The 27,614-nt window shown below is 39.4% G+C and overlaps 3 protein-coding genes across 3 annotated transcripts in view; all 3 read right to left on the minus strand.

Annotated features, from left to right (window-relative positions):
* LOC135710422 (transmembrane protein 65) overlaps window positions 1-27,614 on the minus strand; it is a 620,863-nt gene that overhangs the window by 355,176 nt on the left and 238,073 nt on the right. The gene's annotated exons all lie outside the window — the stretch shown is intronic.
* LOC135709922 (transmembrane reductase CYB561D2-like) lies at window positions 6,019-7,252 on the minus strand. Its single transcript, XM_065232375.1, has 4 exons — window positions 7,070-7,252; window positions 6,490-6,694; window positions 6,236-6,376; window positions 6,019-6,173 (listed from the first exon to the last, which is right to left on the minus strand). Exons 1-4 carry the CDS (start codon window positions 7,250-7,252, stop codon window positions 6,019-6,021), a joined length of 684 nt encoding a protein of 227 aa, XP_065088447.1.
* On the minus strand, window positions 25,496-26,398 carry LOC135709751 (transmembrane reductase CYB561D2-like). The gene is made up of 4 exons (XM_065232138.1): window positions 26,216-26,398; window positions 25,949-26,153; window positions 25,711-25,851; window positions 25,496-25,650 (listed from the first exon to the last, which is right to left on the minus strand). The coding sequence occupies exons 1-4, from the start codon at window positions 26,396-26,398 to the stop codon at window positions 25,496-25,498; spliced, it is 684 nt and encodes a 227-aa protein (XP_065088210.1).

The raw sequence follows: 27,614 nt of genomic DNA on the forward strand, positions 1-27,614 counted from the left end.
AGCAGTAAGACAAGAGCAGATGATAGCATCAAAAACATGGCCGTAAGCTAGGCCGTAAGTCAGACCCCTGGAAAAATCCCATACAAGATACTGCATGAAGAGACGGCGGCTCGCTGGTACTATGGTGGAGTGAAGAGATAAGACAAAATCCGCTAGATTTCAAGCACAGATTGACAGATGGGATTTCATTATAGGAGTAAAGAGTTACAGAGCCGCCCTCAACAATACAATATTTCAAAGCTACTCAAATTTGGGTGAAATCCTCCCAGATCGGTCACAACTGAACCTACTCAAAATGGGTAAACTATGTTGGGAGTGACAATTTGAAAAATGGACGACATTGGTATGGACCCGACTGACATTGTTGAATTGTTAACCTGTCACTCCCAACATAGTTTACTATTTTTTTATAGGTTCAGTTTTGACCTATTTTACTCAAACTTGGGTAGTTTTCAAATAGCGTGTACTGAGCGTGCAATCAAATACCTGCTTTTCTTTCATAAGTGAACCCTACACGATTGCTTTTATTGACAATAACCGTATTGTCAATACATTTTATATTGACGTCAATACATCGGTATTGACAATATTTATGTAATCACATCATCAATATTATTGTCAACAATTCCCCTTCGCGTCAATATATTGATACGTGCGAGGTTCGTTATAGAGATTAGTGACGTTTAACGCACGCACACTAGCGGGAGCAACGCCGTGTAAAGTTGTTTATTATTTTCCTCTGGCTAACCTAAAAAATGTATGAAAGTAGATCTGTCAAAATGAGTTTGACATCGATTTGTTATGTATTTTCCTCGGATATTCACTAACACGCTCTCATATATCCTACCAATACAACCAGACGTGAAAACCTCTATAAGGGCCAATGTCACAAACGTTAACACTGACTTTTCCACGAATTTCTTGAGAATGAAAATGTGTATAGGGAAAGTCCCCATAGATGATAGAATTGCTGGGTTACCTGGATTGGCTTTGAATTATAAGATATTTACGAAAGAAACCATTGCTTACGTTTACGACATTGGCCCACATGTACGCTCAGTGTCGAATCATGAAAATTTAATTTTGACAAATCGATGTCCGACTATACCAGTTACACCACTGAGGCAACACAAAAAGAGATCAACTTTTAGTTAGCAGTTTTTCAAGAACTTCCACATATGTTATGTGACTCACCGCATGGTCCTCGAAGTCGGTAATCCACCGGCTCGCATCATCGTGCGACGGCCCGTCGATAATTTCGACAACCAGACCGGTCACAACGTCCGGACACACATGGCGATATGTCGAGCACCCGTGATCGACGAGCGGCGACGGCGTCGTAAACGTAAGCAATGGTTTCTTTCGTAAATATCTTGTAATTCAAAGCCAATACACGTAGCCCAGTAAGCCGGCACCGGTGGTGTAGTGGTAAACGTGACTGCTTTCTCACCCCAATGGGTCTGGGTTCAATCTCAGTCGAGGTTGGTGGGATTTTTCTGAGGCATAAAAATCTCTGGTCACGTCTTCCTTCGGAAGGGAAGTAAAGCCGTTGGTCCCGGCCCATGCGTGTTTGAATGGGTGCTATATCCTACGCAGGTGTGGAAGCTGTCTTCCTGCACATTTGATTGCCGTCAATAGATGGCAATCGATGTCCGTCGGTGATTGGCACTAGATTGCGGAACAGAGACCGACGTTAAATAAAGGAAAGAATCATGTAGCCCAGTAATTCTATCAGCTATGGGGACTTCCCCTACAGCACATTGTGGTAGCTCACTTGAACGAGTTTTCATTCTCAAGAAATTCGTGGAAAATTCAGTGTTACGTTTGTAACATTGGTCCTTATGAAAGAAAAGCAGATATTTGGTTACATGCTCAGTATACGCTATTTGAAAACTACGCAAGTTTGAGTTAAATCAGTCAAAACTGAACCTATCAAAAATTGGTAAACTATGTTGGGAGTAACAGGTTAACAATTGAACAACGTCGGTCGGGTCCATACCAATGTCGTCCATTTGCCAACTTGTCACTTTCAACATAGTTTACCCATTTTTGAGTAGGTTCAGTTGTGACCGATCTGGGAGAATTTCACCCAAATTTGAGTAGTTTTGAAATAACGTATAAACATTGACGTTGAGGGTGGCTCTGTAACTCTTTACTCCTCACGGAGAACAAATTATAGCAGACGCAATTATTTTTCCGGTCAAAATAACTATATTGTTCAATTGTTTTAGAGATAACCCGAAACTATAGTTGATTTGACTATATATAGAGGGCAACAACTATAGTCCATAGTTGGCTCCTCGATTGGCTCAACTATATTTTTCAGTAGATGAACAAACGTCAAACTTCAAAATACAACTATGCTTTAGTTGATTCAAGAAAATTATTGTTAGGAAAGCAAAATTTTACAATGTTTTTTTAAACGAACTGCTCTTCATTATCGACATATTAAGGAAGTTTGTTTTGCTTCTTCATCGATCGCAAAAACACAACTGCATCATCATAAAAAAGTGAACAAGAACATTCAGCTTTGATTTGAACCGTGTTCATCTGCGTGAGAGCCAGCTATCTTATCGCCTGCTCTACGCATCACAAGTTAAAAGTATGTGGATTTATGATGATCACTTGAAACCAAATTATATAAATAAATTACATTTGACGGTTGTTATAATTGATCAAAGTTAGAGTTGAATTGAGTATAAGATGAACAGTTGAATCTATTAGGTAGATATGATTGAGTTGACGATCAAATTAATGTTGGAATAACTATAGTTTTCCCACAAACAACAATATTTTTCTATGTGAAAGTAACTATTAGGATTGTTATCTTAACTTAACGAATTTGTTCTCCGTGCTATGATAAAATCCCATCTATCAATCTGTGCTTGAAATCTAGCGGATTTTGTCTTATCTCTTCACTCCACCATAGTACCAGCGAGCCGCCGTCTCTTCATGTATTATCTTGTATGAGATTTTTCCATGGGCCTGACTGGCGGCCATGTTTTTGATACTATCATCTGCTCTTGTCTTACTGCTTGTAAAACGATTTTCCGTTCCTTTGCAACATGTATACGTCAGGTGGGCCGTATTTAAATAAGGCCCGTGATGTTGCCTACTGTCAAACGTATAGGATTGATATTGGGTTGCCAGCCTCCTGGATTTTCACTTGACTTCACGACGCAAGATCTCACTAATACCATAGAGGTAACTCTAAGACTAGTAGGTCCGGAAGAAACGTGCTCAACTTTCTGGCTCAGCTCTGGTACTATCTTCGGTCCCAAGCTAATTGATTCGCCCCTCGAAACATAGGAAAATCGAATAACCCCTCATTTAATCTGTCAAACTTTCATAGCGAATCAAAACAAACATAGTGTAGTACTAGAATTTAGACTAGAGTGAGGTACGTAATCGATTTGCTTGGGACCAATAGGCTAGTCAAGTAGTGAGCCAATTTAAAATCGATAGTTTTATATTGATTGTTGCTAATACAACGTAGCTAGTGTAGCCATATAAAATCGATTTGTTTATTATTTTCAACCACAAAATCAGCTGTCAAAGTGTTCGACTTGACAGTGGTTTTTTATTTATATTTTCAACCAGTAAAACGCATGTATTCGTGAAACTGCTCACTAATACTAACGGTGGTAGAGAACTCTCTGGAGTGAAAAGTTAAGGAAATGTCTTGCATGTTTCACGCACACACTGATGTTCGCATTTTACCATAGGAGTAAAGAGTTACAGAATGACCGAAAAGGCAAATTGTCAAGGTAATGCGGCCATTCTTGTTTAGATTAGCTTTAGGGCACAGGGGGCTTATCAAAGGATTTAAATATTAACGCGTGACTTCAAGTCAGTCAGAAGTCAGTCAAGCGCGTTGTAAAACAGGCATATTATAGATAACCAGTCAGTAGATCTTTTTGTTGGGATTTGAGCAGAAACATTCAATTGTACGCAATTGAGAAACATAGAGAGGGTTGAAACCTTGGGTGTTACAGGAAAGGTCGATAAGCACTCGATTTCATGTGTCCTTGTTGCAAAATTCTTACGAATAGAAAGATGCAAGGTCAGCTCAAAACACAATATCCAGAGATTTATGTCTGTTTTACGTTTTAATTCCAAGAAGAAGAAATTCCACCACAGCTATTTAATGAAAAAATGGATACATTTGTTATCTAAGTTTATCATAGAAAAAATTTAAAGAAATAAACAAGAATTCACTTGGAGTTTCTCCAGTTTTGGTCATAATTACAAAAAAAAAACAATACGTATCGCTTTCAAAACTGAATTGTAAACAGCTTACATATGGCAGCTTAAAATTACATTTTTAAGGGGGCATGTCATCGCTTAAAAAATCGGCAAAAAATTCCAAATTTTTCATGCAAACGTTAATTTATGTTATGCTGTGTGAAGCAAGATGATGCATTTCATAAAGATAGCTTTATGATTATAAATAAATAACGTAAATGAATAAGGCAATACAAATACATGAGTCCAAGAGTGCTAAGAAGACATAGAATCATAAACCACGTTATTATTATTATTTTAATAGAATTGACTACTCCCTTGATCTCCATTCTCATTTTACAGCTGGTATAATCAGTTTGACAGATCGATGTCCTACTATACCACTTGAAATCACTGAAATGGGGTCAATTTTTGATGATCGAGTTCCATTTATGTTATGTGGGTGAGTGCAAAAGGGCGACTTGAACGCCAATACAGCGTTTAATAACACCAAGAAGGGGACTCCCGGCTTCCGTAGGTCGACGGAGATGTACACTGGGAGAGCAAGGATCTGATCAGGACTGGTTGTTGAGTTTTACCCGGGACGTAAGTCTGGGCGATTCGCTCTGGCAGTGGCTAATTTTCCCCAGACAGACTACTCGTGGATTGTGGCAACCACGTGGTAACGGGTGGTGCTAGCGAGGCCGAAGTTTCCTTTCCGATGACCACGCACTCTGAGTTTATTCTTAGTGGCACGCAGTCACGAAGCGAAGAATAGACCCAGGGGATCGCCCCAGTCCGATCAACAGCCTTAGGTGCTGATTTAGCTATATCAGGATGTCGGCAGCTCACACAATCGGCCCGATAAACCTTTAGCCAATATCCCAACAATGGACGCGACCAAGTATGGTGACCGTGGATAAGCGAAGATTAGCACCCCAAATACGAAATAAATATGTTATACCAATTACCTCGCGTAGTTTCAATTTTCTGGTTGCGCTTCCTTGTTAGAAGTTTCTAAACTCACGTTTTTATTTCTATTAAAAATTAAACATTAATCATCAATTTTTTTTTCAAAATTACTTCAGCTCTTACTTTTTAAAAAATTCCAATTAAACACGACTCTTGATTTGATATAGCATTTCATTTAATTTCAACGGGATGGACTCTGGAAATAATAATTTATTTTTTATTGCAACACTTCACTTATGGCTTTTTTCATTACGTTTAAATTGTTTTCACAATCACTTAGACTTTGTTTTGATTAGCTTCTAGATTCATTTTTAAAATTTTTGATTTAACACTTTACACTATCGAAAACAGAACGTTCTCAGAGCTATTACGTTTGTGGTATTCCGCTTGATGATTTACCCGGAATTTATCAAAAACAAAAAATCAGTTGCTTTGATCCTATTCATCTACATTATTACCAATGTTCTTCCTTGAAAAGATACAACAACTTATGCGTGAAATGTCTTGTTGATAACCCTAGCGTTACTCATAATCACGGCTTAAAAGAAGTATAACGCTAAAGCGAAGACTAAGAAGTAATGTAAACGTGTGAAATATATGAATGTTTTTGTTTTTAATTTTTTATCCCCTCCCCCCTTTCTCAACTGGTGTGAGCATCGAGTGACCAAAGAAAAACTTGTGATTTATTTCGGCCAAATTACAACTTTTCAACTTTAAGAAAATCTTAACGTCACTTTCCAGATTACCGTGGAAACTCTCCGCTTGACCATTTCCTATCATTCAGTCATCCAGTAGGTATCACAATACAATATTATCACTATTCTAGCGACACATCCCTTTAAGTTGGCCATACATCGTCTTTCCGGCACCAATCACGGTCAATGCCGACACAATCGAGGTGAAAAGGATGAGCATGTTTACATTTTCTTTCGATTGCATACGCCTCGGGGTGTATTCCAGTGCCAGCGAAGTCATACCTGCAAGTGGCAAAATACAAACACTAAGTAGCTTCAAACAGCCAAGTCCATTTATACGTTACCTATCACAAACGCCACTATTCCACACAGATAATGGCTGAGCTTGACATAGATGGGTTTGATGATGTGTTTGATTTTCACCGCGTACAGGGCAGCCCATCCGTTCAGCATTGATAAGAGGATAAAAATGACCGATACTAAGCCTGCAATCAAACCGAAAAAAAAACAATTCCCATCCGATAAGCCAGTACAGTAAAGATCCCAACATCGAGGAATTGTTGCTACTTCAGCAGTTAGGTTTAATAGCTGCACTCACCGGTTATCGCATGGGGAGACTTGAAGTGCTCCCGTTTCCTGTCCTCCTTGTAATAAATTTCCACCGCAGTGCCCGCGAAAATCGCACTACAACCGATCACCTGCAGAATCCAATGTAGGCGCCGCTTCATCTCCGGTGTATTCTCCATCGTCCAGGAATTCGCAGAGTATAGCGTTAGGAATGATTCCGCCATAAAAAAGTGGTACTGTCATATTTTGAACTGTTCTATTAGATGCGCTTGGTCAAAATTGAGCAATTCCACGCCAACTGACGAATCGATTTTATTTTTTCCCATCCGAATTCCATGAAACTTCTCATAATTGTTGACTAGGTGTCCCATGTTTGTGTCATTTCGATTAGATTATCCCATTTTCGTGCTATGATTTATTGAAAAATATCGATTACGCCATTCTTTAAAACTAAACATAAGTAAGAATGACCGAATTCCAGCACAAACTTGGTTTATCACCCTAGCTTTTGCTAAGTTTTGCGAAGTTTCACGGAATTCTGAGAGGTAAAATCTAAAATTTGTTTATTTGGAACTGCTCAATTATAAATTTTCGAGATAAAAAAAACATACCCCAACTGCCGTAAGGAATAGGTGCCATGTCAGGAAATTGTTAGCTCCATTCATGTAGCAAACGTACGATAAGTAGATTGTAACATATCCAATCAACATGTGATTGATGGTGTTAAACAAACCTTCCGTATATTTCACAACCGATTCGACCGAACTTCTTTTTGAACTAGCGTCGCTGGCCATCCTGAACAAAGCTCAATGCGAATGTTTACTGTTGAGGTAGCCCTTTGGGCACTTCAATTTATTAAATAATAAACACAGCCAAATCTACTGAGATTTTCTACTTCCGATACGGCAGCTAAGCAATACGTGCTACAGATTATACATACGCTTATCACGTCAAGCTTCAATCGTTTATACAGTGATGGTTCCACATGTGCGAATTGTTCCTAGGAATACTTTTAGAAAATATCTATGTATATATTTAGCAATTAATCTGATAGAAGTTTGTTGTTGCTAAAGCAGCATAATTGCTCTATATCAGTACATATAACCTCTGTATGACTGGATTTGGTAGTATAGCAGTTTACTCAAGATAATTTTATCAATTTGTGTTACTTGGGTGGATTATTAGTGCAATACCGGTAGGAGGAAAAAGCGAGTAATTATAATTTATTTCCTCTTAATTATATTAGTATCCATCACAGACATCACTGCACAATGTAGTCAAAAAACGTATTTGTCATGGATACAAATGTGATAAGTGAAATTATATTGCTTAAGACATTTTCCAATCAATCCGTCCATTAAAGGATTATGTAAATTTGGCAAATGATGGGATCGCCGGAAATCTGGCAACCCACTCCTACATCATAGCTCACTAATGGTGGTAAGCTCCAACTCGCATTAATTTTTAATGCCGTCCCTGATGGATTATCTGCAAAATGTTTGCTTAGAGTCGTGTTGATAAACTCGGAAGTCAACATCAAAGCATTAGGACATTCTTAATCGGAATTTAATCCGAGGATATTGGAGCATAGCGATTGGAGCATACCAGTTGGAGTATACCACCATAAGCGTGCTCTTCAATCACAAATGACAATTCCAAATCATTTCCGACCACAATCCCAAGAAAATTCTGACAAGGTATCCCAAGAACTCCTGACAAGAATTCCAAGAGAATTGCAATAACAATTCCACTGAAACCTGAATCTGAAATCAGTCCCAAAGGAACTGTGAGAAGATCATATTTTTTTGGGAGCATACTAAGGGGAGATTACTGAGCTTAATTTCTAAGAAATAATAGTAATAGTAGTTATGGATAGAATTCTAAGATTCTAAGATAGTTCTAACTCAAAACCTCTGAGGAAAATTCCTAGGGTAAGTGAAAAGAATTGGTCCCCGGTCTATGAGTTGATGGGTCGATAGGTAGGATCCAGGTGTGAGAGCTGCTTCCCTGGTGTCAGTAGCATTGGTACTCAGTACGGAAAACAAGATCGATGGAAACAAAACAAAATTTCAACTTTGCATCAGTGCTGTCACGGTAAATTTAAAGCTAATTACTCACAGATTTTGCATATGTGTGCCTCCATCCACCTTGAATCCATGCTCCCGCTCTGAGGAACGCCCATAATTAAGGGAAGTACACACGAAATTAGAGTAGACTATATTTTTGAAATGTTTGGAATATTTCTGAAATTTTTGGAATTTTCCATAATTTTCCGGAACTTTCTCTATCATATGCTGATGTTAGCTTAGCTGAATAAGTGCTTATCCGCTATAAATCGACGTTAAAAGTCATTGTTTATATTTGGCACATAGGCCCTTTACACAAGCTGCTATAGAATTAATGTAACTACTATGAAGTTCTCTGATCAGAATTCAAGTAATCGGCACATCACTGAAAATCATGAAATTGTTAAAAATCTCAAAACATCTCTGAATTTCACAGGACTTCACTATGGACTGAAATTTTCCAAAATTCCCTGAGTTTCTAATTACATTAATTGAATTGAAATGAGGTCCATTGATCTTCTCTGATGTTCTCGAACCTACACCCAAAGTTCGTGCGATTTTCATGATGTTCTTCACTTAAAGATGTTTCCTGGGCTTCTATAAAGTTTCTAAAATATATATGAAGTTTTATAAATTCTTATGCAGAAATTGTCATGGAGCACTCCAGAATTAACTGATCATTATAAATATCTAAGCATCTCGAAATTCTGGACTTTCCTGAAGTTATTAAAACTGCCCTTAACATATCTGAGCTTGTCTAAAGATCTCTGGACCTAGTTTGTCCGAGGTTCTTGGGATTTCTATAAAGTATCTCCAGCTTTCCTCAAATTATTTGAACTTCTCTGAATTCATAATTTCCTTGAATTTCTTAGAAATTCTTAAATATGCATGAATTTCCTTAAAGCTAATGAAGCCACTTTGAAGTTTCCTGAAGTGCCTGAAATGTAATAGAAGCTCCCAAATTTTACCTTATTATCCCACAGTCTGATCATGAAACACCGAAATTCTCGGTATTTGATATCTTTTTCATAAAGTTCAAAAAAAAACTATGTGGACTACTCTGATGTTCTCTAATCTTTCCTGAAGTTCTTGGAACTTCCCTGAAGTTCTTGTTTTTCTTCTGAGGATGTTTCGAGAAGTAGCCCTGAAATTACTCTTGTGTTAGCTTCTGTAAATTTTCCCAAATGTACCTTAAGTTTCCTTAAACTCTCTGATGTTCTCTGAAATATTTAAGATCATTGGAATTTTCGAATTTTTCTCGCTATTTCCCTGAATTTCATAGAAAGTTCGCGAATCATATATTAAGCATTCAGAACCGTCGGAAGCTTTCGCAATTTTCCTTCCACATTACTTCCGTTAATACCTTCAATCTCAAATGAAGGTTAGACAACCTCTGTAAAGTTCCCGTAATTTCCCTGAATGTATTGAAACAGTCCTTGAAATTTTCAATAAATCTATGGAAATACCCTGAAACCTAATAATGATCAAAAAACTTCCTCGTAGTTCTGCATGTCCGTGAAGTTCTTAGAACTCAAGTCAATTCTCCATTTCTGGATGTTCTATAAATCGATATTTCTCCCTATCTCGAAGATTTGAGCAGTCTCTTCATATTCCCGTACATTCAATTCTTTACATATATCTCGATCGTTCTCTATGTCGATGGTCCCTATAAAATATTCAGCAACAAATTACTCTTCATATGTGGACAGCAAAATCTAGTTCACTAGATTTTTTTACGTTTGAAGTAAGCGATCGAGTTTTGCTCTAGATACGAGGTAAACAAATACACTTTTTGAACCCGAAGTGCTTCAACAATCGTACAAGCAGGCTAATAAATTGCTGTTTCTGAATGCTAATCTCTCCCTACCTCGATCCCTCCCCATGGACATGGAGGTTGACGGTACTGAAGCAAAGGGTTATGTTTAATTTCTTTGTATTTGCAACGATGATGATTTCCTATAGTGACACATATCACCTTCTTAATGCTTCAGTATGCCTCAAACGATTAATTCTTGGTTGTTAATAGAACTTCCTTGATGAAATCGGCTGCTTTATGCAGACTGAGCAATTCTGATTATAGTATCAGATTTGTCCTGTATACAGAGGAACTGGGAGGGCTTATTAGAAACTTCTCATCAATAAATTAATGGTCTTCTGGTAAATTTAGCATATAATTTTATTAATATTTTATTTTATTTAAGCATATTATTTTTGTTACAGTCAATTAGCATTAGCATACGATACGTTTTTGCGTAAAATAATCAATATTTATTTTACTTGTAATTACCATTGAAAGTTTTTATTTCAAGTTTTTTTTTCGTAATCTGAAAATTTTCTCAATTTGGTTAGAAGTTTCGAAGCTAACGCATGTCCACAGGCCTAATAGAAAGATAGACAGAAAAAGTGTATCATGAAGAATGGTTGCATTCAGGGTTGCTTCTACTCACTAGCGATAGACGAGTGATTTTCGGAGTTTTGAATTCGTTAGATGTTGTAATAGAGATTTGTGTTGTTGGATGCGGGAGGAGATTGGGTGGCGGGTGTTTGACGCATAGAGCCTGTCAGTTTCGCTTTCAGATTGTCGCAGTCGGCGGTTTTATGATTCATGAGCGCTCGCGATTCGTAGAACCGTTGATTGTGACTGCAAGTGGATCTGGCGGGTTTTGTGTGTCGGACGCTTGCTTTTTGGCCTCTTCTTGTGTCTAACATGTGCAGAGTATCATTATAGCGTCTAATTGTTTTGAGGTTACTGGTTGCGTGAAATATATTTGTGAGAATATCTTTTTGAGATTTTAGTTGTCACGTTTTGTTTGTAGTTTATATTTTATTTATTTCATGTAATTATCGTAAATAATAGTTGTTCAATAATAGATAGTTCATCCATATATTCGTACTTTGACGCGAAGCGCTGTGGATTATGAGATGCTCGATGACCATGGAGGGATCGATTTTGCTTACTGAGCAGAAAATCATGGATTTAACTCCAAGCTCTTCCACAGCACAATATATTGCCACCATCATTTGAATATTTGATATTGAACATTAACCTCGGAAACTATTTGCATATCAAGCAAAAACTTAGTCCTGTATTGACGCGAAGCGTTATGGTTCTGAGATGCTCGATGACCCTGAAGGGATCGTTTTTGCTTACTGAGCAGAAAATCATGGGTTTAATCCCAAGCTCTCCGTCATGACTCTTAAACTCCATGATCACTAAACAAAATGAATATGTTCTTTCGACAGCCGGCTATCGAGAGATTAAATAAACAACAAATAAACAATACATACTTTTGGTCGCATCGCCAACTTGAGGTGAATCCTAACCGAATACCCTACCCAACCCTCCAACTCCGTAGCACTTATGAGGGTGTCGCTTAGTCGGTGGCCTCTTGTTAAGTAAGTACTACATCAACATTTCCTTCCATATCCCTAGTTATGGTAAAGATGGGCGTGGCCGGGAATAGCGACAGTCATGCTTCTGTTACTCTTATTTAGATTGGAACCAATGTTTACTCCCCAGCATTATTCCTGAAAGTAGTCTAACTGAGAATTTCAGAAGAGACGTGAGTGTCACTAGTATCCAATCTACGAAGTATATCATAACAACGCTAACGCTAACGCTAATCTCTCCCTACCTCGATGGTCTTCCAATATCGAGAAATGGAAAGTTCACTGTACCCTGAAGTTTCCGGAACCTTATTAAAATTTGTATGATGTATATGTAATTCTCAGAACTTTTTGAAGGATCCCGCAATTTTTCTGATGTTAATGGAAGTAACATACAGTTTTCAACATTTTCCTGAAATTATCGGAACTTTAGTAAAGATCTTGCTGATAACACACTTAACTTCCTTAGAGCTTTCTGGACATTTTTTTTTCGGAAAATCTATAAATTTCCTGCATTTTTTGTGACTAATCGATCGGCCCTAAAATTTTCAGCATTTTCCTGAAGTTCTCAGAACTATTCCAAAGCACTCTGACCCTTTCCAAAGTTCTTTAAACATACCAGTAGTTTGCTTGAAATTATTGCAAAGTTCCTAAAATATTCTTGATGTTATGTTATGTTATTGAAGTTCTCCAATCATCATCAAGTTCACGAAATTTTTGTTAAGATTATGGAACTGTCTTTAAACCTCCCTAAATTCTCGATTACACTGTATCCTCAAGTTCTCGGAACTTCCTTGGAATTCTTTGAATGTACATCAAATTCTCAGAACAACTTGAATGTTCCTGCAAAATTTCTGGTGTTAATGGAACTTATATAAAGTTTTCCTTTTTTTTTTTTTGAATTCTCAGAACTTCATTAAAGATTCCGCAATTGTCCTGTGTTAGGTACTGATCTAAACCTAAACTTATCTAATAGCTTAAAAGTAGAATTTGTTCCTAGAAGTAAATTGAATTTCTTGCATCTAACTTAACCTAGAGACATTATTTGCTGTCTACCTTACAAACTACGAAACAGATCTAATTTCTTATATACTAGTACCTACGAACTACGAACAAACCACACAATGCAAACATGCAAATACACCGATCGCGATTACACTACTCGATCCCGATCTTTTTCCTTTCAACACATACATACATGCAGAGCAGAAAGCAAAAGCAGTTTAAAACTGCGATCATTATGTACGTAGAGTTAGTTGCCATCAGAAGTTCGGGAAATATAGACGTTCCAACGAGAAACGCTATTTTTTCAAAGTGATCCGAAAGATTTCCTCCTGGTTGACCGAGGTCGGTGTCCGCCGTGTGGTTTTTGCTAAGTGCCGTTTTAGCAAGACACTTTGTCACTTCGGTTGTGTGGTCGAAGAAGGTTTTTCTACTAAGTCCCAAATTAACGGGGGACTTAGCCGTTGATGGTGAGAACTTGACCATTTGTGCGTCGGCCGATCTTTAGTGAAAAAGAGGGCGAGCAACGATCAAGTTCTGGGTTAGGAAAACCCCATCGCCGCGTGTGTGGGAAGCGAACGCCTTCGTTCAATTCCATCGTGACGTTTTTTTGTTTCAACGTGCCGCAGATACGCTTTTGGGCCCAGAGGCCACCAGTGCCGTCAAGAAAGCCTGCGTATGTCCGGAAATTAGTGCGTGGCGCGTACAGTCCTGATTGCACAACCAACTTCCTTTTTTTCTGGACATCATTCCCAGAACATCTGTAAAGTTCCTGCATTTTTTTTAATTGATCGAACGGTTCTAATATTTACAAAATTTTCCTGAAGTTCTCAGAACCTCACCTTTTTTTAAAAATCTTTAGACTTACCCGAAGCTTTCTTAAAGTTCTTGCAAAGTTCCAAAAAATTTCACGAAGTTGTCCAATCTTCATCAAGCTCACGAAATGTTCTGCCCAAAAGTTTTCAGAACTTACCCCTAAAGATCTTTAAACTTCCCTAAAGCTCTGTATATTAGTATAGTACTTGGAACCAGTGCTGCAAAATCTCGACAATACACGGCGATATTCAAAATTCTGCTTTGGTCACTCATTTGAACTACCAGTCATCGTCATGACAAACCACGTCAATTTTCAGTGACAATGCTGTCAGTGACGAACATGTGCAGATTTTTTAATAAGCTAGATTTGAAACGAAACTAAATTACTTGAGCAAAACAATTACATGGAGCCGTTCAAGTGAACAATCATCTACGGCCTGGATACAATAATGTGACTCAGAATGCACGAAATTACACTTTTTGTTACCAGGTGAATCTTTGCCAATGACGAGAAAATGAATGATATTTTGACAAAAGGTTTTTTTGAAGATCAAGTCTATCAGTGACTATGTGAAAAACAATTTTGTCAATATCACGCGAAAGTCTGTCAATTTCTTTTTTTTTTCCTTGGTTTGTTTTTTTCCGTCGATCTGTTTTCTGTGCTGAGCACCAATGCTACCGACGTGCCAGGAAGGCAGCTCCCACACACCTGGACCCTACCTATCGACCCATCAACTCATGAACCGGGGACCAACGGCTTTACTTCCCATCCGAAGGAAGGCGCGATCAGAGATGTTATGCCTCAGAACATCCCGGCGGTGCCGACTGGGGTTGAACCCAGGCCTGCTGGGGTGAGAGGTAATCACGCTTACCACTACACCACCGGCGCCGTTAAAGTCTGTCAATGACAATGACAAATCTTAGGACTGCTTGGAACTTCCCTGAAGTTTTTGATACTTTTCTAAATATTTGGGATATTCTCTAAACATGGTACATCCACGATGGATATTTCTGCGCCCAGTTAGTTTTCGTTTAAAAAACAAGTCGATTATTGGAATTGGTAACTAATTAGATGTGATTACCACCTATATTTGTCACGGAAATTAATCACAGCTGGCACGCACGTTTTAGTTCCACCACTTCTGGCGATGCGTTTAAGCTCTTTTTTTTTCCTTGATTTGTTTTTCGTCGATCTTTTCATGGACCGGGGACCAACGAATTTACTTCCCTTCCTAGCGTTAAAGCTCAGATATTGAACGGCTTTTCCAAGAATGGTTCCTTCGTACCTTTATAATGCTGCAAAAAAATAATATTTCATTCACTCGAAGAGATTTCAGTTTCTAAGAGATTACATACGAATTTAAACAGATTTATAAAATCCTCCATTTTAACGACCATGGCTGCTTGAAACCGAAAACTAAGGAAATTTCTAATCCTTCTATCATTACATGCTGACAATTTGTACACTTCAAATCGAAAATACTTGATCATATATACATTGTATCCATTCAGAATTGCACACATATGAAATCAGAAACAGTTACTTCGAACCAGCTTGTAAACCAAAATTATAAGCGCCAACAAGCGCGAGTCATTGACAGCTTTTCATATTTTTTTTTTGTAAACATACGTGCACCAGATATCTACACCCTGAAAAATTTCGGCATAGGGCGGCGATGTTTTTGTGCAGCTAGACCGCAAAAACGCAAACTACATTTGCGAGGTGAAAAATACATGGAAAAATTAATCAAAACACATGAAGTAAATTAGGTATCGAGTTAGGGAAATATCGAGCTAGGAAGAGAGCATTGCTTGCATAATGGAAGGGACTTTGATTTTCATCGAGGTAAGGAAATTATCAAGGGGTTAGTCATTCCGCACAATGTACCAATAACAAGCTTGGGTACATCTGGCCACAGTCATTGGTTCTGTTTGACACCCATGGATACAATTTTTCTGATCTTTAAACCTACTAGCAACACTGAACTTTTTCTCCAAAATCGAATTGGATTGCTCAAAACGCAGTCAGCGTACATCCTAATGCCTGTCCAAAGAAGTAGGTATATCATTCCGCACCGGATTGCATACAATCATTCCGACCAACCAACATAGTAACAACCCTCAATCAATCCCAACACTACCGGAAAAAATGTTCATCCAAGATAGGGTGTTAAACCTAACCCTCGACAAAGTTCTCATCCCTTCCAGCATCATGAATCCTCCAGATCCGTTATCAAAATCATTACACATTCCCGTCCACATTTCCTCCTATCTGGGCTCTATCCATTCATTAGATGAACAGAAGACAAAGATCAGCTGACTGTGGAGTTTAAGTGTTAGTCGGAAAATACAATCTCGCCTCGCCTTAGACTGGAACTACTCGATGACATATCATCCACGGTAGTCGCTGCCACACCAACCATTTCATCGTCCAGCATAGAATGTTGCAGGATCGTCTTAGCTAAATCCACCCGCAAGGTCCGAATATCGAAACAAAAATGTTGTACATACTCCCGGCTTATCTCTGGTTTCAAAAAACAAATTAAAAGCAAGAGTTGTCATAATACCGGGTTGCCAAACAAGGCAATATTCACAAGCAAACAAAAGCCAGTTCAATGACTTCTCGGCACTGCTGCGGCACACTGAGAAAAAAGTTGGCGCAAAATAAGTGTGTAGAGTGACCACTCTTTGGAAAATATCGAGTAAGGGAGTAATGCACTGTAATGCTCCGAATACCAGACGGTCCGTTAAGCCGGTCATTTCATTGTCTATTAATTATTGAGTCTTCTTTGCAACATAATAAGCATGTGAGATGATTCTGAACGATGACATGAGGTTATGTAAACATTAACGTGCTATTTTGAGCATGGTAGCCAGATCGATTATACCCAACCGGTGAATGTAAGATTAGCTTACAATTATGTGGGATTCATCATCAGAGGATGTAAGTGGAGACCGCATGAACCGGGGATGCGATATACCTAGCTGCAGTCCAATGCAAGAAAATTGGAGACCGAAAAATGTAGAGTGTATTAGTGAGGTAAATTAATTATGTCGAAAAAAAAATAGGAAAAAGGTTGCCGACTGGACTCGAACAACGAACGTTGCGATTTTCAGACCTGTGCTTTCTCCACTGCTCTCTCCATGCTTCTGAATAAGGATAGCCTAAAAGCAAACAAGAAGCGCTCATTTCCTCTCACACTCGACTTCGTATGCTTTTTCTGCTGGAGAGATTCGAGGCAAGGGTGTGCGTCGTTCTACCATGTTATACATAAAAATCAAGGCAAATGCTTGCTTGTGTAGGTGAAAGCACAGACAGAACACGAAATAAAAAAGGCAAAAAACCATTACATCGCCTGCAAGGTCAACTTCTAACATTCGCTGCGATGTTCATGAACAGAGGATGATAGGAACTGGAACTAACATTCATTGTAATAGATTTTTGGTTTGCGTGTATCAACTTTTAAAAGTGTTCGCGCTTGTGGATTAAGTCAAGACCAACAATTGAAATGGCCTTAACTCCATTTTGTAAACAAACCTGGCCTTACAACATTTTCTCGCGAACCGAAACCTTCATTCGCAAACCTAAACCACAATCGGGTAGAGGAGAATTTTCCCTACCTGTTCATTATGTTGGTTTGCCTTTGCGGACTTCTGTTCGCGAGAAAATTGCCTTAAAAGGTTTGTTTACAAAATGGAGTTAAGGCCATATCAATTGTTGGTCTTGAAGTTTCCGTAATTCCGAGCGGGATCGAAGTGGGCTCTGCTTCTGTACGGACGCAAAAAATCTTCGAGTGTCAAACTTTCGTTTTCATTTTTTCTGGAATTTATTTCACCATCGCCTGTGCCATGATGAGCTCAAGATAACATAAAGTCTGTTCCATTTAGAATTTGGCACACAAAATATGTCATTTCTCCAAGGGGAAATAAACTACAAAAACGCTAAAGGTATCATTTTGTATGATTTTTATTAAGCTTTAAGGAAAAAAATACAACATAAATTACTTATTAGCATTTCGAATGAATTTTCAAACTTTTCGCCGAATACCTCTCATCATGTCTTGCAAAGTAGTACTGTCAACCTCAACTACTATCCTTTCCCACCACTTCTCCAACTCAGATGGTGTTTTCATTGTTTTGTCACATTTCTTCAATTTACGCTTGATAATTGCCCAAAAAAATACGACCGGACGAAAATCTGGACAATTTGGTAGATGGATACATTGCTCAATAAAATCGACATTATTCTGCTTATACCATTCTATGACATCGCAGCTGTAATGGCAGCTGGCTAAGTCAGGCCAGAACATTACGGGACCTTCGTGAATGAACGGCAAAATTATGTTCTGGAGACACTCCTCCTTGTAAAGTTGTCCATTCATAGTCGCTCCTGTGATGAAAACCTTTGTTTTCTTTCCGCAACTGCAGATGCCTTGCCAAATCATCAACTTGCGAGCGAATTTATCTGCAAAGACAAATTTGAATTTTTTCCGGAGCATCCCCTTTACGTTTAGCAAAGCTACATTGTTGGCCCGGGATTTGTCCAAAGTCCATTTTTACGTAAATTTCATCGTCCATCAAAACACATCCGTTCAAAACTTGCTCGTACAGCTTCCTTGCGCGGTTTTTGGCAACCAGGTTTTGTTTCAGCGTCCTGTTGAGATGTTTGCTGGCATGGTACGACCGGAAACCTTCTCGCATACAGATTCGCTGAACTGTACTGTGTGCCACACTGAACCTTTTCGCCAAATCACGACCGGAGATTCCAGGATTCTTTTGGACTGCCCTTATGACCATCGCTCGTAGTTTTCGGTAATATTTTGTTTTGCACTATCCAACGTTAGTGCTTCCCGGTAACGTTTGTGCACGGATTTTGAAAAATTTGAGAGCCTTTGCAATCATTCCTCCTGACCACGCTGGATTTTGCACGTGAGTGTGCAGAATTTGTTCACGTCTGTCACGTTCCATCTTCGATAACTTTTGAACAAGTTTATGAATCCTGGTGAAATTTTCACTACTAAATAAACAATCTTTCCGGATCAAAACGCTGTCAATTGTTTCTTGCTACGACAACTAGAGGAGCTAAAGTAATTAAAAAAAAGCCGCCAAATTCTAACAGGAACAGACTTTATTTCTTAAAGAGTGCAAATGATCGAGTGAAATGTATTTCGAAGTGTACATCCTTTCGGTCAGAACTGTTTTATGGCAATTTATGCCAATGATTATGCAGTTTTTTTTTTTTTTTTTTTTTTTTGAAGATCCGATGGAATATTGTGACACGTTGAACCAGAATTAGAAGATGCAACAGCCTTTCAAGTTTTTCCCTCACGGGCAAACCACGGGCTTTGTGGCAACACTGCTGGACTGTTGTTTTTAACTTTTACCGTCTGAATATTTTTTAAGTTTTTCGTTTGTAAATCTCCGTATTAAGTGTATATTAAGTTTTTGTTCTACTATCCACTATCCGTCGTGTCACAAAAAACTCAAGTTTAAACTAAATTGTGTATATTAGTCCAGTTAATTCATCACATTATAATTGTGCCTCTCTGCCAAAATCATCATGGCGAAAAACTGCGGAAAGTGCTCGAAGTCTATTCGTGGCATTGAGTTTGCGAAGTGTGCAGGCTTTTGTGAGCATATGTATCACTACGCTTGCTGTGGACTGACAAGGCAAACCCACGACACTATTCTGGCACACACCATTTGGATATGCAGTGAGTGTAAAACCATAGAGGTAACTGTTGGTAAAACTACCGTCAACAACCGCTCGCTGAAGGAAATTTGCTCCAACGATGATGGTATCACGGCTATCGATGACCTCAAACAGCAGATGCACGAGCTGAATGGAAACGTCCAGTCATTGTCCGACACCGTGTCCGCTTATGTCAACAACTCGAAGTCTGGATTTCAAAAGTTTGATCGTCAACTGGAAGATACCAACAACAAAATTGAAATGTTCTTGGAGAAAGCCGGAATTGTGGAAGATGCAGCCAGTCACCAGAGAAAACAACAACATCAGAAACATCGAACCGGGGAAGCAACGTTCGCCGAGCAAGGGGCTGCGGATATCAATATCGACGGTCTGACTGCTCCACGTTTACTACCCGAGGAATCCACATCGCTGTTCTGGCTGTATCTCTCTGGGTTTCACCCACAAGTGTCCGTTGAGGATATCCAAAAAGTGGTGGAAGGCTGTTTGAATATGAGCGACACTGTGAAAGCGGTGAAATTGGTGCCCAAGGATAAGGACCTCTCTAGGGTAACGTTTATCTCCTTCAAAATTGGATTACCGCTCGATTTCAAAGAGACTGCATTGCTACTTTCGAGGATTATTCAAAAAACCGGCAATCATCATCCATTCAATAACCACCTTACATGACGTACGACCACCGGGGGAGAATGGGGGCCACCGGGGGAGAATGGGGGCCACCGGGCCCCCAGTCCAGTTAAGTTAATGTATTGTTCTATTTCACAAAAAACTAAAGGAATGTTGTTTCAGAATAGCCACACCCAGCGAGGTTCCGGGCTGACGTTCTACTACCAGAACGTTCGAGGGCTGCGTAGCAAAATCGAGGACTTCTTGACTGCCGTCTCTGCTTCTCCATACGACGTTGTAGTTCTGACCGAAACTTGGCTCGACGATGTTATTCCGTCCCGGATGCTGTTTGGTGACAACTTCGTGGTATACCGAGGTGACCGCACTGCACTTACTAGCAACAAGAAACGGTCCGGTGGAGCCCTCGTCGCGGTTAGAAAAAACATCCCGTCGTCGGTTTTCCCGGTAAATGAGCATCAAATGGAGCATGCCTGGGTCAGTGTTTGTGCAGAAAATTGCAAGATAATTGTTGGTGCCGTATACATACCCCTGGACAAATCTAGCGATGTGCAAGTTGTTAAGCGTCACACTGCCTGCTTGGACTATGTTACATCTACACTGAACACGGATGATATAATCTTTGTTTTCGGTGACTATAACGTGCCAGGACTAAAATGGAGCAATTTGGCAGAGGCGTTTCTCACGGTTGACGTTAATAAATCGTGCATCACTCGATCAGGTGCAGCGTTGCCCGACGGTATAAACTCCAGTAATATGCGGCAAATAAATGGCTTTGCTAATCGCCACGGCAACATATTGGACCTATCGTTTGTCAGTGAAACACTCGACGGTGCCTTTTCCATTGACAGTGTAGACGACCCGCTCGTTGCTATCGATGTTTGCCATCCCCCGTTCGTAGTCACCTTGAATGACAGCTTTTCCATGCGTTTCGAAAATGACGACTTCGACTACCAGGCCTACAACTTTGCTAAAGCTGACTTCCTACGATTGTTGACGTTATTGAGTGAGGTTGATTGGTCGCCTGTCAGGAGCTGTTTGGATATCGACACAGCCGTTCACTTTTTTGCCGTTTTTGTCCGCCAAGCAATAGATCAATGTGTACCGCTACATCGCCCACCAATGATGCCCCCGTGGTCAAACAAGGAACTGAAAAGAAGGAAAAAGCATTGCAAACTCACACACAGGACTTACCGCAGATCTCGTTCTCTTTCAGACAAACTAGTCTTCCATACAGCTAGTCGGCGATACAGGAGGTTGAATGGCAAACTCTACCGCAAATACGCCAGTGGAATCGAAAGGAACCTCAAGCGAAATCCTAAATGTTTCTGGAATTTTGTTAATTCAAAGCGAAAGGAAACTGGTCTTCCAACTTCTATGTCCTTAGATCAGAAAGTAGCACACACTAGCTCGGAAAAGTGTGGACTTTTTGCGGAGTTTTTCCGTTCCGTTTTTGAAGGCTCGCCTGTGAATGAGGATGCTGCTGATCCCCTTGACTTCACTCCAACTGACGTGATTGAGCTGGATACCTTTGAGATTTCAGCAGAAGATTTCATCAAGGCTGTCAAAAAACTGAAGTCGTCGAACAATCCTGGCCCTGATGGAATTCCTGCATGTGTCATAAAAAAATGCTCCGTTCAACTACTGGAACCACTGCTGTGCATCTTCAACCTGTCCATGAGCGTGGCCAAGTTTCCAACAGACTGGAAGTCGTCCTTTATGTTTCCTGTTCATAAGAAGGGTAGCAAAACTGATCTCAGCTGTTACCGTGGAATAACGTCCCTCTGTGCTTGCTCAAAATTGCTCGAAATTATCATCTCCAACTATATGTTCAACAGAACAAAAAGTCACATATCTACTAATCAGCATGGGTTTTTCCCCGGAAGAAGTGTAACCACAAACGTCACTGAGTTCACTTCGATCTGTCTTCGAAATATTGGGCAGGGAAAGCAAGTAGATACAATATACACTGACTTGAAAGCTGCATTTGACCGGGTCAACCACTCCATTCTTCTGGCTAAACTACGCAAGATGGGCTCATCTGCCAATTTCGTTCAATGGCTCGAATCATATCTCTGCAACAGGACTCTTGCAGTAAAGATTGGATCTTCAACTTCTGACTGGTTCTGCAATACCTCCGGTGTACCTCAAGGAAGTAACTTGGGACCGTTGCTATTTTCGCTGTACATCAATGACGCAACTGTGCTTCTGGAAAATGGATGTTACTTTATTTATGCTGATGATACAAAAATCTATGTGATCGTTGAAAACGAAGACGACTGTCTGCGACTCCAGGAGGCACTGGACAAGTTTGCATTGTGGTGTCGTGCCAACAATATGACCCTCAGCGTACCTAAATGCCACGTCATTAGCTTCCACCGCAAGAAAAATTTCCTTCAATATGAATATGTCATCGACGGAACCACCCTATCACGCGTGCAGACAGTGCGTGATCTTGGAATTACATTGGACTCAAGTCTCACGTTCAGGAACCACCACGAAGATGTTATTGCGAAGGCACGACGGCACCTTGGTTTCATTGGAAAGGTGACAAAGGAGTTTCAAGATCCTTACACATTGAAATCGCTGTATGTTAGTCTTGTTCGTCCAATTCTCGAGACAGGCTGTATTATATGGGATCCGTTTCATATTACCGTGATCGATCGCATAGAGGCCGTTCAGCGCAAATTTGTGCGATACGCTCTTCGCAACTTACCGTGGAATGACCCGGTTAATCTGCCACCCTACGAGAATAGATGCCAACTACTGGGATTGGAAATGCTGGAACAAAGGAGGAAGAACGCGAAAGCTGTATTTGTAGCGAAACTACTGAACGCCGAACTTGATGCACCGAATCTTCTTGCTCTCATCGACATTAACATTCCCGGCTATGCACTCAGGAATACCGAATTTCTCCGCTTACCACGCTGGCGACAGGACAACGACGGTAACGAGCTAGTACGTGCAGTCATGCGCAATTTCAACGATGTTTATAATTTGACGACTTCAATGAAAACTCTGTTCAATTTCGCTCAAGGCTAAGAAGAATGAATTGATGTTGATGCTAAGAATTATTCATTAAGACAACAAATTGTCGGATGAAGATATCAAAGTAATAAATAAATAAAAAAAATAAATTCATTTGGTGAGTACGTTCCTGTTTATTTATTCACCTGTTTTGGTACCTTTCATCAGTTTTCTACAACTTTATCTTAGACATCTTTCGAAGAGCTGCTTCGTGCTGTAATTTGTTGAGTAATGTCAATCGCGCTATTTTCAAAGGTTGAGAACGAGTGAGAATGGCCAATTTCTAGTAAATATTTGCCAATTGGCTCATTCCGCAAGAGAGTTATCCTAGTGCTTTACATTCTGATTTTAGACGTTTGATGTCTTCAATAATGTTTTTGTTCTTGAAAGTTCCCTTTTTGTGATCATGATGGGTCTGAATTAGGGCAAATGATGGCTTCGGCCGCCATTGACTGTTTTCGGGAACCAAAGTTTAAACGTTAATTTCCTTAGTCTTTCAGCTTCAATCTGATTGCATTTTTCAACTGAGCAAACTTTTATGTCAGGTAGTTCCTCAAATAAAAATATACGCACTACAAATCAAGGCTGCTTTCGAGTTGCTCAGAGTTGATAATAGAAGAGCTACGCAGACTGAAACCAAAATCTACCTATCGAACTGTCAAACCGTCTACCTATCGAGCAGTAGACAAACTGCCTCTTTTGCGTGGGAAGTATTGTTATCGAAACTAGAGGAAACTTTCACAACCCTGGTGAAGTCATCGGATGTGTAAACAAAAACAAAGGTTGCCAAAATAAATAAAAAAAATCCCACTGATCGACATCAGTGTTGCAGGCTTCGCTCTGCGTAACTCTTCTATTATTAACTCTGGAGTTGCTGAAAATAGAACAGCTGGTTAAAACGCAGTTAAAATAGACTTCTGACAATAGTCACACTCACGTGAGAGGTTTGGAGCGTTGTAAAAACTTTTAAAATCTATATTAAACAATTATGTCGATTGGAATGGATAGAATAGGAAGCAGTAGATAAACGTAAACAAACAAACATGTATTTTTTGAGCATGACGCTCAGAAATTGTTAATAGAAGTTCGAACGCTGCTTAGATTGACTAGTTTGGAAATAGCCTGCAAAAGTCTTTGAATAGTATTTAATTCAACAGCAGGACAGTAGGAGTACAAAATTATAAAATTGGATGCGATCTTTTCTTTATTTTCATATGCATGTAGGATATATGTATGTAATGTTAGCCTAAATGCCCCTAATTTGGTCCTGTACATAAATTCAACTATCGACCAAAGTTTCATTAGCGACCAAAAATATCCATTTGTACTGTCCCAAAAATTGAGCAATAGCAGATTTTTAGCGATGAGCACAATCTTAGATCGATAGGCCAACATTAGAGCCATTTCCCCTACGTATGTTTTTTAATATATAATATATTGTCGTTCTATTTCTCTCAACTAAAATCTAGTTCTCATCTCTTCGTGTTAAGCGTTGAGAAATTTCGCGTGGTTGTATTAAGCTCACAAAAGGAAAAATTCGCGAGTAAGTTTACGCGAACTTTTTTCTGTAAATTGATTAGAGACTCACTTTTTCTCAGTTTTCATACAAGGGATGATACAACTTGGGTTCTTTCCTTCGTTTCCTTTTTTTTCATTATTCTCTAAAGCGAGCAATGGCGCTATAATCATAACATAACATAGAGTTAGTGCTCATGTCCCCCGACCACTAGAGGAAAATGGAGCATCATTTATCCTTTTTAGACTAGATGCTCCCAACGACCAATCATTTATCGATAACAATATAACGGAAAGTACGGTACGAGATGTCCACGTTTCATCCATTTATTTGATTGTGAAGCATCATGTTTAAATATTTGATTTAAATAGGCCCGATGTTTCTGAATCATCTTGCCCCTTAAATGCTGCACAGTAGGCCTGGCCGTTTTGATACATTTTGCGCATCTCAGATGTGCAGCATATATCAAATAGACAAGAAAAATTATGGAGTGCTTTCATGAACTGTCTGTGATGGTGTTAGATTAGATTAGATAAGTTTCCACATTTCGGTGCATCTCGGTATACACTTTTTTTGTAAGAAAGAAAGAAAAATCATTTATTATAAATATGAATGTGTTTTTTAAAAATGATTTTTGAAATATTTCCAGGAAAAAATCAACAAACTTGTTAGATTTATTGGGATACTTTTATTTTATTTTCCACTTATACCATGTTCAATTAATAGTAATTCTTATTTCTTGATGAGTTTTCAGAGAACAAGTATTATTTCTGAGCCGAACAATACATCGTTGGGCGTGAACAAGGTAATACAGTATTACTCTAACAGTTTAATAATTTAATTAGTCGTATAGTTAGTCTATATACACATCTTCTAGCATCTCATCAAGCTACCGGCAAACGCCCTTCAGTTGACCGTACATAGTCTTCATGGCTCCGATGACTGTCAGCACAACAACAACCGATGAGAAAACAGTCAGCATGTTTGCATTCTCCGCTGTTTGCAACCTCCTCGGAGAATATTCCAGCATCAATGAAACCATACCTGAGAGGGCAGAAAGAATTTTCATAATTTGTTACCCCCGTGAAAGTTGATGAACCATACCAACAACGAACGCCACGATTCCGCATAGATAGTGAGTCAACTTGATGTAGACGGGCTTGATAATGTGTCTGATTTTCACAGCGTACAGCGACGCCAATCCGTTCAACATTGACAAGCATATGAACACCATTGAAACTAAGCCTGTAATCAAACAAAAAAGGCCCATTCAATGTCCAATCGTATAATCCCATCGGGCGTGCTTCCTACACACTTCCTAAAGCACTTGATTCACACTTACCGGTTATCGCATGGTCGGACTTGAAGTGGCTACGCTTCGCATCGTCTTTGTCTTTGATTTCGATTCCGATACCGACAAAAATCGCAATACAGCCTATGAGCTGCAGCATCCAATGTAGGCGTCGTTTTGTATCAATTGCATTCTGCATCGTCCACGAGTTGGACGAGTAAAGTGTCAGGAACGATTCCGCCATAAAGAAGTGGTACTGGGAATTGAAACTCGTTAGTTGACACATTCACTAGTTTTCGGTTCAACTTTAAAACATACACCAACTGCACAAAGAAACATATGCCATGTTAGAACACCTTTGAACCCATTCAGGTAGGTCAAGTACGATAAATAGATTGTAACGTATCCTATGAGCATGTGATTTATGGTATTGAATAGAGCTTCAACGTATTTCACAACCGATTCCACGGAATTCTGCTCGGGTTTGTCGGTTCCGGCCATTTTGAATGCGATTCAGTCAACTACTTACTGTTGGCGATTCGCCTTCGGATCATCCTTTTTATAAAATCGTTGCACTTGGCGCTATCGAAGTTGTACCATGCCGATACCGATCTGAAGCTGGCATAGAATACACGCCGCAAAATTATATACAGTACACAGTAGGCTGGTTCAATACGAAAATTCCAATGTTCTACTGGGCACCCTCCAGGTGAGAAAACCACTCTCTGAAAGTTTCAGTTCATTTTGTTGTAATACGAGTTTATATGGGGTAAAGTTTATATGGGGTATTTGGTCAAAATGTATGAGAAAATGACAATCCTTCACTCTTCGGATGATTGAAATGGTTTATTATACTCGATTTATCTCAGAACTTCAGAGCTTCTAGGATGAACATTAAGAAATAACTTTGCTGAAGACTCTATCACGATTCATGACAGTTTACAGACAGACAGACAGACAAAGTCCATTGAATATTTTCACTGTAAAACATCGTCACTAAAACACTACCGCCATCTGACGAGTATACTATGATGGGGAATTGACTAAGCACGCCCCAGGTGGTGGTACTACCAACTTAAAAACATTTAAATTGACCGCTAAATGCGTGTTTGATGAGCAACTTGCCAGAGTTATGTCGATTTGTCTGTGGTTTTATTTAGATTTTTGCATTTGGCTGTATGAGTGAATAGTACTCAAACACAATTTTACCAAAGCTGTTTCTAGCTAGCTACAATCCCGGAAATTCTGAGCTAAATCGAGTATAATGATACTTAAACTTTGAACCAAAAGCGCCAACTCGTGTTACAATCAAATGGAATTCCAGAAAATGGGCACCCCGTTGAAAAAAATCCTCCCGTATAAATTCGGGCCAGTCTAGTACACAGCTTATCATGTCTAGCCACAATCATCGGTAGCAGTCGAGACGCTACGAAAGCCGAATTTTGCAGATGATGCGTTTTATTGCGCAATGGGAAATCCGTGACGTAGAGTTATCGAGGAATATCTACTGCCAGTAGTAAATCCAAGCTAGTCAATAAAATGAGAAACGTCGATAGTAGTAAAGTGCCGAGATTTATGAACTGGAGCGATTTCATATACACCCGCCTGGGCACACGTGGGCTGACCGATTTAGAATCTAAAGCTTAACTCGATAAGTGTAACGCCGTATTGAAAACACCCAAAATCACTTATTTGCATTGCAGACGCCAGGATTCTT

The sequence above is a fragment of the Ochlerotatus camptorhynchus genome, unplaced genomic scaffold, assembly GCF_037179485.1.
Source record: "Ochlerotatus camptorhynchus isolate MF236.1 unplaced genomic scaffold, CSIRO-AGI_Acam_v1.1 ptg000036l, whole genome shotgun sequence".
Classification (NCBI taxonomy): Eukaryota; Metazoa; Arthropoda; class Insecta; order Diptera; family Culicidae; genus Ochlerotatus; species Ochlerotatus camptorhynchus.

Excerpts from the sequence above, each read along its gene's own strand:
- LOC135709922 (XM_065232375.1), bottom strand. The coding sequence starts at position 7,252 with ATGGCCAGCGACGCTAGTTCAAAAAGAAGTTCGGTCGAATCGGTTGTG. Across the intron at positions 6,377-6,489 it reads GTCTCCCCATGCGATAACCG|GCTTAGTATCGGTCATTTTT; the intron begins GTGAGTGCAGCT and ends GTTTGATTGCAG. Across the intron at positions 6,174-6,235 it reads AATAGTGGCGTTTGTGATAG|GTATGACTTCGCTGGCACTG; the intron begins GTAACGTATAAA and ends TGCCACTTGCAG.
- LOC135709751 (XM_065232138.1), bottom strand. The coding sequence starts at position 26,398 with ATGGCCGGAACCGACAAACCCGAGCAGAATTCCGTGGAATCGGTTGTG. Across the intron at positions 26,154-26,215 it reads TGTTTCTTTGTGCAGTTGGT|TACCACTTCTTTATGGCGGA; the intron begins GTATGTTTTAAA and ends TTCAATTCCCAG. Across the intron at positions 25,651-25,710 it reads AATCGTGGCGTTCGTTGTTG|GTATGGTTTCATTGATGCTG; the intron begins GTATGGTTCATC and ends CTGCCCTCTCAG.